This window comes from Tachypleus tridentatus, chromosome 11 (assembly GCF_004210375.1).
Source record: "Tachypleus tridentatus isolate NWPU-2018 chromosome 11, ASM421037v1, whole genome shotgun sequence".
NCBI lineage: Eukaryota > Metazoa > Arthropoda > Merostomata > Xiphosura > Limulidae > Tachypleus > Tachypleus tridentatus.
Window position 1 is genome coordinate 96823898 of NC_134835.1, and position 13527 is coordinate 96837424.

The window sequence follows — 13527 nt, forward strand, 5'->3', positions numbered from 1 at the left end:
TGTTTTGTATTGAAAATTTCTTAAATAAAATTAAAATAATTTAATTTAGTTGAATTGACTATTCTATCTTCCACTTTGATATTACAGAGCAGATGTATGCCTCCTTTGTTAAACTTCCATGTAGAATATATTTAATTATAAGGATCTACCGTTATATGTTTGTTTTGATACATACGTTTGTTTCAGTAAAGTTTTTTTCTTTTGCATTTGACGTTTATTGTAGTCTCTTTATTGGGCAAGTCCCGCCTGTTTTCTAAATTTGTAGAAGATGCTTGAAAGTAAGAATCAATAATATTGTTTTATAAAAATGCTAGCGCGTTTCCAAACATTCCTGAAACTTCTAAAAACTCGCGTGATCCGTGTAAAAGCAGCTAACCGAGAGACAATAATAAAAGAATATCATTGATCAGCTACAGTCATATAGGCCACGAAAGCCATTATTGTAATTCACGTTTTTTAATCGGAAAACTACAGAAATGGACCAGAAACATTTATATATTTTGAACATTACAAATTATTTAACATCAGTGAATTAACTTCGGAAGTTGGCATTTCTACAAGGACATTAAGTTTCTTCATCAGTAAAAGTCAGCAGTGTGAGGCTAATCAAGCGAGGTGTGACAATATGAATTCAGAATCACTGTGCTAGTGGACTTGGATCACCGATAAAATATTCAGTTCTAGACTGGGTATAAGACTCAATCTTGTCTTTAAATATGTAAAACTGTTGTATATAAATCATTATTTGTAATATAAATTGTATTATTACTTGTACATTAACGTATATTTGTGTTAAGAAAGAAAATTGTGTGCATGAATCTTGTTGGCAAATATCATAAATTTGATACATATTAACATTTAATTAATTTCTAAATTTTAAATAAAATGCCTGGTTATTTGAAACGATAATCCATAACGTAAATAAGATAATAAATTGTGGGCTTGTGTTAGAGATCTGAATTACAGATAAAATTTGAATCAAATACAAATTCAAACCTTGATTCAATTTGTATCTATCATTCCCAACAAGATTTGATTATGTTTGATTATAAAGATTTTCTTGAATCACCCTCCAACGAAAAAATAGACAAATATATCCAAAGCGAAGTTCTCGAAACTGCCAACTAGATATTAAAAATCAGTAAGAAAAATGAGCTAAAAGGCGTTTTGTTGAAATATCAGTCGATGACGATTTGTTGTCTGAAGAAGCATTAGGAAAGAACTCTAGTGTTTCCACTAGCCAATTAGAATTGATTTATAAATATAAGTAAGAAATCCGGTTAAAAATTTAAACAAATCGAGCTCAAAGAAGACCGTATCTAGGCCAAAAGGGGGAAAGAGCAAGTCTGCATCGAAGAGGTCAGAGAACGTAAATGTTTCTAGGCCAAACAAGCCCGTAGAGTAAGACGAGAAAGATTAAGCTCGTAACAAAGATGAAAGAAAGAGAAAACGTCTCGAGGCCGAACAAGCCCATATGGAAGCAGAGAAAAAAATTAGGCTGAAAGAAATAGAATGTTGACTCAGCTCTAACCGACCAAGGCAAAATTACAACTTTAAAGTCAATTGATAAATTAAATTACCACTATTTAATGAAAATGAAATTAATAGATATTTCCAATATTTTGAAAAGTTATCCAAACCATGGAATAGTTCACTTAAAAATGATCATTAGTATTACAAGTTGTTATGACTGATAAAGTACAGGAAGTTTATGCTGTTTTCTTTCTAGAGGGGGCCCCGCTTGGCCAGGTGGGTTAAGGCGTGTGACTCGTAATCAGAGAGTCTTGGGTTCGCATCCCTGTCGCACCAAATAAGCTCGCATTATAATGTGACGGTCAATCCCACTATTCGTTGGTAAAAAAGTAGCCCAAGAGTTGGCGGTGGGTGATGATGACTAGTTGCCTTCCCTCTAGTCTTATACTGCTAAATTAGGGACGGCTAGCGCAGATACCCCTGGAATACATTTGCGCGAAATTTAAAAACAAACAAACAAAAATAGTCACGTCGGGCAACACTTATGGAGTAAAATCTCCTAATGTGGCTAATTCCAAGATATTTAGTACGTTTGTTACGTAAACACATGGGATACTTCTTTATTTGCACGACCTGTCAAATTTTTGGTACCATTAATGCAGTTTTAATGTGTGTTATCAATGTTACGTATTATAATTTATCCCGGACGAGTCTCCAATTTACTATGCTATGTATATCGTTTTCAAATAGCCTGAAAGTGAGTTAGATTGTAATTTACATTTAGAAAGTTAATTAATATAGAGATGTATCAAATTTAAGATGATTGATAACAGGATTGGTATACACAGTTTTCTTTCTTGATACAAATATATTTTAATATACAAATAATTACACAGTTTATAATAACGGTTATTATAAATAGTTAATGCAAATAATTATTTACATACAAAGCTTTACAAAATTACAAATAATATGAAGTTTTCTTTCCAGTCTTGAACTACTTTTATCTTATTTAAGGTTCACGATGAGCGTATTAATTCTGAGTTAACGTAACTACAGATCACTCAGATATGTAAAAATGTTGATATCCAATGTGAATGCACTGAAGTTGAATGCCTTGCAACGTTTGAAATATCTAAACCAGGGGGTCAAGTATCTGTATTCTTCCGATTGATTCCGTATGAATCAAGATTTACATGTATTTACATGATTGGTACTTTCACGCTGTCGTCAAACAAATCCCACTCCTTGAGCCTAGGTGTCAAAAGCTCGGCATTCGACTTTGTTAAACCAATATTTCTCTCATCAAGTCAAAAGTCATATGTATAATGTTCTTTGGTTCGGGTAGTATGGGTTTCTCTCACAAGCTGCACCTCTGAAATTGTAAGCTGAACCTTCCCTTCTGAGCTCAGGGCAGTGTGGCACTATGGCAATGGGTGATGGTAGGTCCGGATACATGAGAGTAGATGCATTTTTGCCAGCATGACGTTTGGAAATTTCCACCATGCAGAATTAGCACTCGTCAGTGGGTTCATGCTAAATTCTTGGAATAGCAAACTTCATGGCTCTTTTTTCCCCTTTGTTGTATCCTGCAAAAAAGCAAAATAAAATTGTTATTATGAAGAATAAATTTATTTCATCCAATTTTGCAATATTTCATGCAAAATATTTTATACGTTATATTTTTTCTATACTATTGGAAATTAAAAATAAATAAATTAAAATATATTTAAATTTTAAAAGGTCTAAAATTTGTGTAGTATAACATCTTACTACTCAAGAAAGCAAAAATTGTCCGTCTTATCTTCTAGAGTTTTTTTGCAGTCCTCGCAAATGAAATGGAGTGTCCAGGGTTTGTCTTTCCGAAATATGCCTTGTAGGCTTTACACATTTTAACAGATGCTGTCACAGAGTGCTTTTTCGCTCTTGTCATAATAATTTGGCCACATACATAGCAGACAGATGCGTCTGGAGAATGCTTGCAGCTTCTTGATGCTATCTCTGATAAAATCAGATAGGTCTATGTGTTCCCTTTGGCAGCTAGAACTAAACTGAAGTGGTGAGTGGTGAGCCCCTGTATATACTATTATGGAAAGTTCTACAAAATTCTCGTACGTTCTTGAAAATTCTTGAAAGTTCGAGAAAATGCTCTATGAGCTACTCAGCACTGAATTTACCTTGATTGTTTTGGAAAATGGATAAATTTGAAAACTTCATTATCCAGGTCACAAAAGCAAAGATTGAAGAGAAAAATAGGCATTTTCTATCTACTTTAGACAAGCAATTGGGAAATAACACCTTCTGCCCAGGAACAAGAAAAAGTAAAAATTTTATTACATAGTGTAATAAGAATAACAATTATCGTCTACAAAAAACTAACTAGGATCCGATGACATCTGTAAGTTGGTAGAAAAGTGATTTCCACGACAATGTCTTTCTAACTCTCTGCTTCAAAGAAATATATATAATGACGTCCATATCTATATACCAAGTTTATTACCTCTGAAGTTATGTAATGTCTTCGTGAAAGTAATAATGTCCTGGCCCGGCATGGCCAAGCGTGTTAAGGCGTGCGACTCGTAATCTGAGGGTCGCAGGTTCGCTTCCCCGTCACGCCAAACATGTTCACTCTTTCAGTCGTGGGGGCGTTATAATGTGACGGTCAATCCCACTATTCATTGGTAAAAGAGTAGCCCAAGAGTTGGCGGTGGGTGGTGATGACTAGCTGCCTTTCCTCTAGTCTTACACTGCTAAATTAGGAACGGCTAGCACAGATAGCTCTCGAGTAGCTTTGTGCAAAATTCAAAAAACATACAAACAGTAATGTCCAATGTGACTCCACTGAAGTTAAATTGTTTGTAATGTTCAAATTTATAAACGTTTCTAGTCAAATATCTGAAGTTCCCAGTTAGTAAGCATTAATCACCGTTATAGCTTCCAAGATTTATAACACACCGTCTATATCAAACTATTAATATATATACTGTCCCTTGGCATTTCGCCTTGGTTATATCTACAAGCGAGAGGAGAGTTTCTAGAAACTTTTCTTTACCTGCACAACAATATGTGCGATGCACTAGTGTCTACGTACATACATATATTGTCGATTCTTACACTCGAGAATCTTCTACAATTTTAGTGAGTAGGCGGGAACATAGTTACAGTTGATAAAAATAATACCGAAAACACTTTCATTATCATTTCGAAGTAAAGGTAATCAAATTTTGAAACATAAACAGTATTACATTTAAGTGTAAAATTAATTCAATAAATAATATACGAAAATGTATGTTTGATGGAGAAGCGTAAAACATAATCCATTACCTTTTTCAGGATAATGTTTCCTTTAATTTATTTGCTATATAATATTATTAGACTATGTTTCCGGTTTACACTGCTGAGACGTATATAATAAAAAGATATTGGTGTGTTTATATAAAGAAATTATATAAAGAGTACTCGTTGAAGAAAACATTAAGTACATTTTCTGGTAATATACATTTTTCATAAAATTCGTATTGGCATTATTTTAACAAATGGTCCATAGAAAATAGCGGATATATTTTATTCAAAATGATTTTGAGAAATTAGTATATTATATTTGTAAGTGCTTTTCCAATACAGAAACAAAATTAACTAAGCTCGTGTTCTTCAGTCACGTCCTCAGTGTAGGGTAGATTTAACAAATTAAGTCTAGTTTAATCATGTAAGTGCAAACATTATTCACAAATGCTGTTTTGTATTCCTAGAAAAATCTTGTAGATTTTTGATAATTTTGTTTACAAGGAAAGAAATAGTGAAAATGAGTGTTTTTATCGACTTTATTCGAAATTATTCAAACAGCTTTACAAAGTACAGTGTTATGTTTGTGCGTATGACTTTAGTATGGTGAGACTAAATGTTTTTAAGTTGTTTCTTATTTAAACTGCCTTTAATTAGTCCAAAACAAAGTAGTTATTAATTTTATATGCAGAAAAATTCAAAATAATTAAATTGCAGGTGTTCTAATAAAAGTATTTAATAAGGTGTGGCCTTACAACGCCGTGTTCGAAATAACACAGTAACACGAAATGGAGTGTCATATAATAATTCCAAAGAATGGTGATCAGTAAAAATATATATTTTCAACACTAGTTAACATTTTCCGCTTTATCGCACACGTTTAGGCGGAGCTTCATTTACTTAAATTATAAATTCCGTCTGATGAATCCGTTGTGAGTATTTATTTGTAGTTTGTATTTTTAACTCTTTTAAGTGAGAGGCACCCAACTTTATCATCGGTTAGTGCCTGTTTTTCTTTTCCTTAAACCTTAATTGCAGTTCACCTGAAACTACAATTCCAGGAATTTAGTAAAAGTGGTTTAACTCTTTTCCGCAGTTTGTAGTTAACACTATCATATGCTGCACGATATGTTGGTTGGTGACGTCAAAGTTTCTTATGTTTTTGAGGTTTGTATTTTGTCGTGGAATTTCAAATGAAAGTACTTGAGATAACTTCAATGCATGAAAATCGTTTGAACTAAACTATCTGTGAAAGATACTTAAGCATATTCAAACTGAGTCGCATATTGAAACTTTTGTTGCATAGCACTTAGCAATAATATTTCACAAAACAGTAATTGTTGAGATAAGGAATTAAAAGTTAAGTGAAGAAGTTATTCTTAGAAAAGTGTGTAGATTATATCCCATTAAAACGTAAATTAGTAATGATAGTACGGACGTACAAGTGTGATTGAAAGCTTTAAGAGAAATACAAAAATGCAGTTTTAGAGATTTACTTTCAGAGAGTGAAATTAACCTACGGAGGTTCAATAGTTTTTATATACATTTATGCATTATAGTTATGATATATCCTGTTGTGAATAAATGTTGTTATAGGTTCTTTTGGTATTATAATTTAAAACAAACGTTAAGCTATGACAGTAAATGAGGTTCGTTAATTTACTTAAAATTCATCGAAATAAAATCAAATAAACTATTTTCCAAGATAAACTTCTAATCTCAGCAACTTTCCATAAAATGTCATGAAATCATGTTTTATATTATTTACGTGTTTGACATTTTAAGCAAAGTAGTAGACCAAGTTTTTCTTTCCTTGTCTAATATTGTTAGTAATATATCTCGCAATTATACAGGGTATGTCGTTATTATAATCCAATATTTTATTTTACAGAATAATATTTCAAAGTTTTATATGAGCTTAACCATTCAATAAACAAATGGAAATGACAACCATCTTACGTCTCTTTCTTTTCCTTTTGACAGATTACTCAATTCGATACAATTGAAAATAAATAAGTATGGCTTTTACTATCAAATTACAGGTAACATAATTATATTCCACACTTTATATTATTATATTTAAATTTAATCTATAAAGTGTTTATGACATGCTTTAACTACAGTTTATTTTACTTTATTTAATAAACAACATTTCTACTTAATTCATAAGTAACTTTGCCAAATACGAGTTGTTTCTGTACCCCTATTCATATGTAGTTTGCAATTTTCTAAATAGTTATCATAAAAGCAGTTAGACAGAAAATCTGTTCCTGATGAAACCTACAAATATATTGAACGATACAAATTTCATACTTCTTAATTACGACTTCTTTAATTCGCGGAACAGGTTCTTGATAAAATTGAAATTAGTGTTTGTTCATTAAGAAAAAAAAAGGACTTCAGTTTTCATGTTTGGTTAATTACAATGCAAGAGACACACTGAAGTATCACAATAATTTTCTTAAAATAATGTTATTCTATCTGTATCAGAGATTAATCGTTTTCTAGGAATAATTAAGATTTTATTTTGTGTTAATTATTACATTTTCAATAACAAAAATACCTACAGGAATAGAAACACTTTGAACTAAAGTTATTGTTTATGGAAGCATTGGGGAAATGTATTCAAACAAAACTGACAAACAATACAGTCGAAATCATCAATAACATAGCGATTTGGATCTTCCAGCTATTTAAATAGCTTACTTTACTTTTAAGTAAAGTACTTACTTTTTTAAGTTTTAAAGACTATAACTGCATGATTAAATGGTTATTCTTTAATTGACTAGTAATATGAGATTTTTATATAATATAGAAAAAAGCTACACGAAAGCTATCTGCGCTAGCTGTTCCTAATTTAGCAGTGTAAGGCTAAGGAAAAGGCATCCAGTTATCTCCATCCACCAATTACTCTTGGACTACTCTTTTACCAACAAATAATGGGATTGACCGTCACAATATAACGCCCCCACGGCTGAAAGGGCGAGCATGTTTGGTTAGAATGGAATTCAAGCCCGCGACCCTAAGATTACGAGTCGAACCATGCCAGACCAGTAAAGATAAAGAATTTAAATAAAATTCATCCTACTCTTACAAAATTATTTAATCAACGCTGTGTCTCACTTGACGTTAACTTTTATTTGATGAGATATGTATGATGCCAAATGAGAAGGTTAGAAACAATCTTAGCTGAATAATGTGAGCCAGTATAACGCATAAGTGTTGTTAATGTATTTAAAATAAATGGCTTAAGAACGAATAGAAAACTATAACGAACATAACTTCATCAAATAGCAAGAAATGACTGCGTAAGAAAGAAACAGCTGGTGTTAATTTTCCTCTAGCAATCGAAAAATAGGTGACTGAAGAACACATATCTATGAATAAACTATCTTTATTATTCTGATGGTATTTGTTGGGCAAGCAAGACAAAACATCTGTTAAGCTGTCCCCACCAGTGAAACTAAATATGTAAAGTAAAGTAAACAACATGGTGCAATTATTACATTTTCCTCACACCTTATATTTAATGTTTAACTAAAGAACGAGCATTTAGGGTTAGCTAATTGGTTCTAAAAGCCTACAATCTTAGAGAAAGTGTTAAAAAAAAACAAGTCACAACAAATTATATTGTCCCAAATACACTGAAGATTGAATAACAAAGCGCAAAATAGTCAGAACACTTTCATGGAAAGGTTGCATATTTCTAAGTAACTAAGATGAGTTCATACTTATGGATTTTAAACTGTCACTCAAGTAAAGTAGAACGAAATATACTTTGCTATGATATTAAATTAAACTTGCAATTACTATTGTACTGGTAGAAAAGAATAAACTCAGCAAAGTGTCTTTATATTTTTCAATTTATTACACTTTCTAAGTGCATATGAATTTGGGAATACCTTACGTGTAACAAAAAACAGTACCAAACACTTACGGTATCAATAATAAGTTTTTATTGCACCTATTGAAAGAAATTAACAGTTATAGATGACAAAATTTTACAAATTGAAATATTTCAAATAATTATTGCTATGAAAAGCAGTTTACATAATTAAATTAATGTTACTTTCATTTTAGTCGATGTTTGCTTAGAATATAATGACATTACCTGAAGAACAAGCAAGAGGTGAAACGAAAGTAAATTACAGAATGAATGGATATAAACTGCTCAAAGAAATTAAAGGAACAAGTACGTTTTCTTATACAATTTATCTCAGTGTTCCAAATGTGAAAATATTTTTATTTTTTTAAATAATTTGCCTCATTTCAGTTCCATTTGTATCCATTTTTAATGTGTGATGAACGGTAAAACATGGAGAAATAAACTTTTAAAAAAATGACTAATATCACACCAAAACTGATATCCCATATAAAACAATACTTTAAAGTATTTACATGCGTTTATTCAAGAAATATTTGAAACATTCAATATCTAGTGTGACCTCCTGCCATCGATTTGCCAAACTTCGAATCAGTCTATCGAGGAGGATGCTGGTGTTCACTAATACGCCTTGAAAACACATTCCAACAATGTTCAATCGGATTTAAAGCTGGGTATCTGGCGAGCCACTCAAAAGTCTCTATTCCTTCCTCGTCAAGGAAGTCCATACACAGTATGGCGACGTGGGTTCCCGCGTTAACCTGTATGAAAATGAACCCATCGCCGACAGCACCAGTAAAAGGCCTCACAATGGGTTACAGAATTTCATCTCTATATCGTCGTGCGTACAGAGCACCTATGTTGAGTAAGAGTAAGTCTGTGCAGCCACCCAAGCATATGTCTGCCCAGACCATTACAGAACCTCTTCCATAAGCGTCGACTTGCACAATGTTACATCATCAGAAGACGCAGTGAACCTGTTCTCGTCTGTCCACAGCACAATGGCCCATCGACGAAGTTCCCAGTCCAGGTGCTGACGAGTAAACTCCAACCTGGGTGAGATGAGTTTCGTTTGAGACGAACGGATATGTTTTTGATACATAAAATTATTTATGTATAATGAACAAAAATATACTGATATATGTACTTGTTTCTTTAATTTTTTGGAGCAGTACATATATTTCTCATGGCCGGTATCAAACCTGTTATGGCACAGCTGTTTCTGTGAAAATTCTTCTTTCAGGTAAAATACTGGTATCTGTAATGTAATTATAATATATAGCGAGAAAAAAAAATATATAAACAAATTCAAGTTCTGCACTTTAACGTAGAAAATTTTTGAAGTAAAAAAGTAAATCTAAATTTAACTAGACTATTCGTTACGTTTTGATATAATAGTCACAAACATATTGGAATTATTATGAATTGCCTGGAAATGAACGGGTAAAAAATCCTATACAAAAACTGTGCCAGTGTAAGAGATAGAATTAGTTATGCTACATCTCTTTTGTATAACTGATTAACATTTAACTAAACTAAGCTGTTTTATATATAATTTATACTAACCAGGTGTTCTCATATTTTGTAAAGCACTGATATAAAGGTTTCAATACGTAATCACAAAAAATTTAAAGTAGATGACGTTTTTTAAAGGCACTTTATTAGTTTTAGTCCTAGAGATTTAAAATCCAGTTATCTTGATTACCCCGTGGGATTAAATGATAAGCTTTGTTTATGTTGTCCAATCGATATTATGTAAATTGTAGCATATATGGAAATTGAAGTTTTCAGTAAAACACAAATAAGTACATAAAAAAGATTATCCAGGTTGACTCAATATTCAAGGATGATTAAACAAAGAAATTAAATATTCTTACCCCATAGATTATCAATAAAATTTATTGTTTTATGTCCGCGATAAGCATGATGACTTATAACGATAATATTCGGTATTCGATTTCACATGTAGGACAAAACATAGAAAACATTGTGAATTTTCTTTTGAAAACAACATTATCAATAAAAATTATTTAAGTAACCATAGGTTAAAGCTAGGTTCTACGATATACTTTTCTTCTACGATCCATTCCTAACAGAAAATTGCATGTTTATTAGTGACTTTTTCCGTACATTAGAGTGTATACAAATACATATTTGAAACATCTTTTGATTCCTAAATGCTACCTGAAATGAAAAGAAGTGAAATAATACAGGAACGTTTTAAAATACACATTTTAACTGATGAATTTAAGATTTGTAGACTGAATTCTATTTAAACATTTCCAAGTCATTACGAACCTACTTTGTTTAGCAGTGAATACATTAAAGAGATATGTGGTTTGGTATACACCTCAATTTCTGATGTACATGAAAACTTTGATCTAAAATTCTTTTAACCAGACTCTTTAAGTACAATACAAGAAGTTCATCTGGTGATTCAACATTTACAAAAAAATTCATCCTAGGTCTCCTCATTTTAACTTTTTAAATCTCGAAGGTATGAACATAAGTATGTACTTGTGAGATTAACTCTGTCGTTGCTCTTTCAGACGTAATGGACTTTTATTTAATGGTCAAGGTTTTATGAACATGATATAGTGAACAAAGTAAACGGTTAATTAAATAGATGTTGTTTATCCCTTTTGGCGAAACGTTACACGGTAGAATCTTTCCATTCTGACTTCCATAGTTTTAGGGTTGTGAGTCTGTAAACTTACCACTGACCCCCTGGAGGACAGCATAAATTAATAGATGTCTGCAGAATGATATTTTATTATTTAAAATATTCCATTAGGATCCTTTGTTCGCTAGGTGCCGCATACAAACTAGCGTTTTTGAAGTGTGAATCTAAAGGTTCATAGCTAGGATCCTAATGCTGTAGGAAAGAGAAGATAATAGAAACAAGGCGTTCGTTATTTTAAGTCTGTATATTATTTATATGGTGAACGATAAAATTCCTCTATTTGTTCATACAACAATAGACCAATAGCTTTCGGTGGATTTTATTGAATTTTTGTAGTCAATTAATGTGAAAGTAGGGAAACTTGTTGTATATAAATATGTGTTTTCCACCTACCTCTCTTTGTTAATATGGCTTAGCATAACTTAGTAGATGGAACGCTATACTCCCAGACTGCCGGTCACAAGTGTGAATCCCTTCATCGAACATGTTTGCCTGCCCTTCTAGTTATATAAGAATTATAACGTAACCGTTTATTTTACTTTTTGTTAGTATAAGAGTAACCTAAGAGTTGGTTGAGGTTGGTATTGACACGTTTCTTTCTATCTTGTTTGTCATTTTAAATTAGAGGAGGCTAGAGTAGATACTCCTCAAGTAGTTACCCAAAATTTGAAAACAAACCTTCTTAATATAGCAATCTTCAAAATTCCTTATTTTGTGTTGTTTTGTCGCCATTTTAGCTGCCATTTCACGATTCTTACATTGAAACGCTACAGTATTTATGACTTCAAAGGAGTACATGAAAGTGTTTTGTAGGTTGTGTAGTTATCCTTTGTTCATTACTTTGCAAAAAAATCAGATAAATTTCATTAAGTGAAAATAAGTTCTTTATTTGGAAATCTAGCCTTTAAAAACGTTAATCTCAGTTGTTTTTTATAACTTATACTATAACAAGAGATGACAACTCATTAAACATCATGCTTAAAGCAAATTTTGCTGCAGCCCACATTTTAAAATGATCTAAATCTTCAAACATACGTTGTTAAGGTTATCATAAATATAATTATGTATTTGTTTTTAACAAGTAAAATTATGTTAAATTATAATTTCAATGTTTTTCCACAAAAGTTGTTTCATTTCGTACACAGACAGTGTGTCATATTTAAAGCTGATATTGCCGATTGACATTTAAAGCAAGTTAAATCAGTTCATTAAAACAATGCTATTTTCCTACATTGCTTCTAATAAGCTGTAAGTATGGAAAAATATTTATTATACCTGGTAATATTTATATAATACACCCAGTCATCAACCTTTCCATCCCCCAGGGGCAAGGCAGAATGTCTACAAACACTGTCAGAAAACAGGTTTCCATACCTGTGATGAGTGGAGCACAGACAGCCATTGTGTATCTTTGTGCTTAACTACAAAATATAATGTTATTAAATCTTGCAGAAAAGAGAGAAAGAGTTATTTTGATTTCAATTTCATAACAACAGTTTATTGAAATTAATTTTTTCCTTACTTTGACTTGTGACCATTTGCTCTATAATTATATAATTTATTTTTTAAATGTTGTAAGAGGGATGTTAATTTTAACTACTTCTATTTTTGTATTTAAAAATATTAATACATGGTACATAAATATATCCAATATTTAAATGAAGAAATGAAGAAAGCGAACATTACAAAAAGGCTATGAAAGACATATAATGATGCAGAATAAGAAAACTACAAATTTTTGCATTTTGCAGTAACAAAAAGATACACCAAACAATTCCTCATTCTCAAAATTGTTGTCATATATGCTAGGATATTCAATTTATTTCATTTGAACTTTTTTAAAATCACAATTTCCTACCATTATAACAAAAGTGGTTGACCTTCAGGGTAATCATTAGAATACATTCATTAAAGTTTATAAGCTAGCCTTTAGGAACACTCAATGTTTGAATCCCATTTTATCGATATCAGACGAAAACACAAACAATACACTATCCTTCAACTGTGGGAAATACATGTAACAAGAAAACGGAAGATCAAAACCATAGTATGTAAAAGTTCCACATACAGACAACAAAACACCAAAATACATTGGTTCCACAACATTTTGAATATAAGTCTCCTCAGAAAACTCCGCATCCTAACTGATCTCATAAAATGAATTCACGAATACTGAGTTCCTTATCAGTATTTTATATGTTATGTA

The 13527-nt window shown here is 31.5% G+C and overlaps 1 protein-coding gene across 2 annotated transcripts in view; it reads right to left on the reverse strand.

Moving 5' to 3' along the window:
- Positions 1-528: 528 nt before the first annotated feature.
- Positions 529-13527, reverse strand: part of LOC143232858 (uncharacterized) — a 175703-nt gene continuing 162704 nt past the window's right edge. For both annotated transcript variants that reach the window (XR_013017825.1, XM_076468837.1), the window contains one exon: positions 529-3062. Coding sequence is in view for 1 of the 2 variants with exons in the window: in XM_076468837.1 (XP_076324952.1) it covers positions 3033-3062 (30 nt within the window). In the remaining variant the exon portion in view is untranslated. The remainder of the gene's footprint in view (positions 3063-13527) is intronic.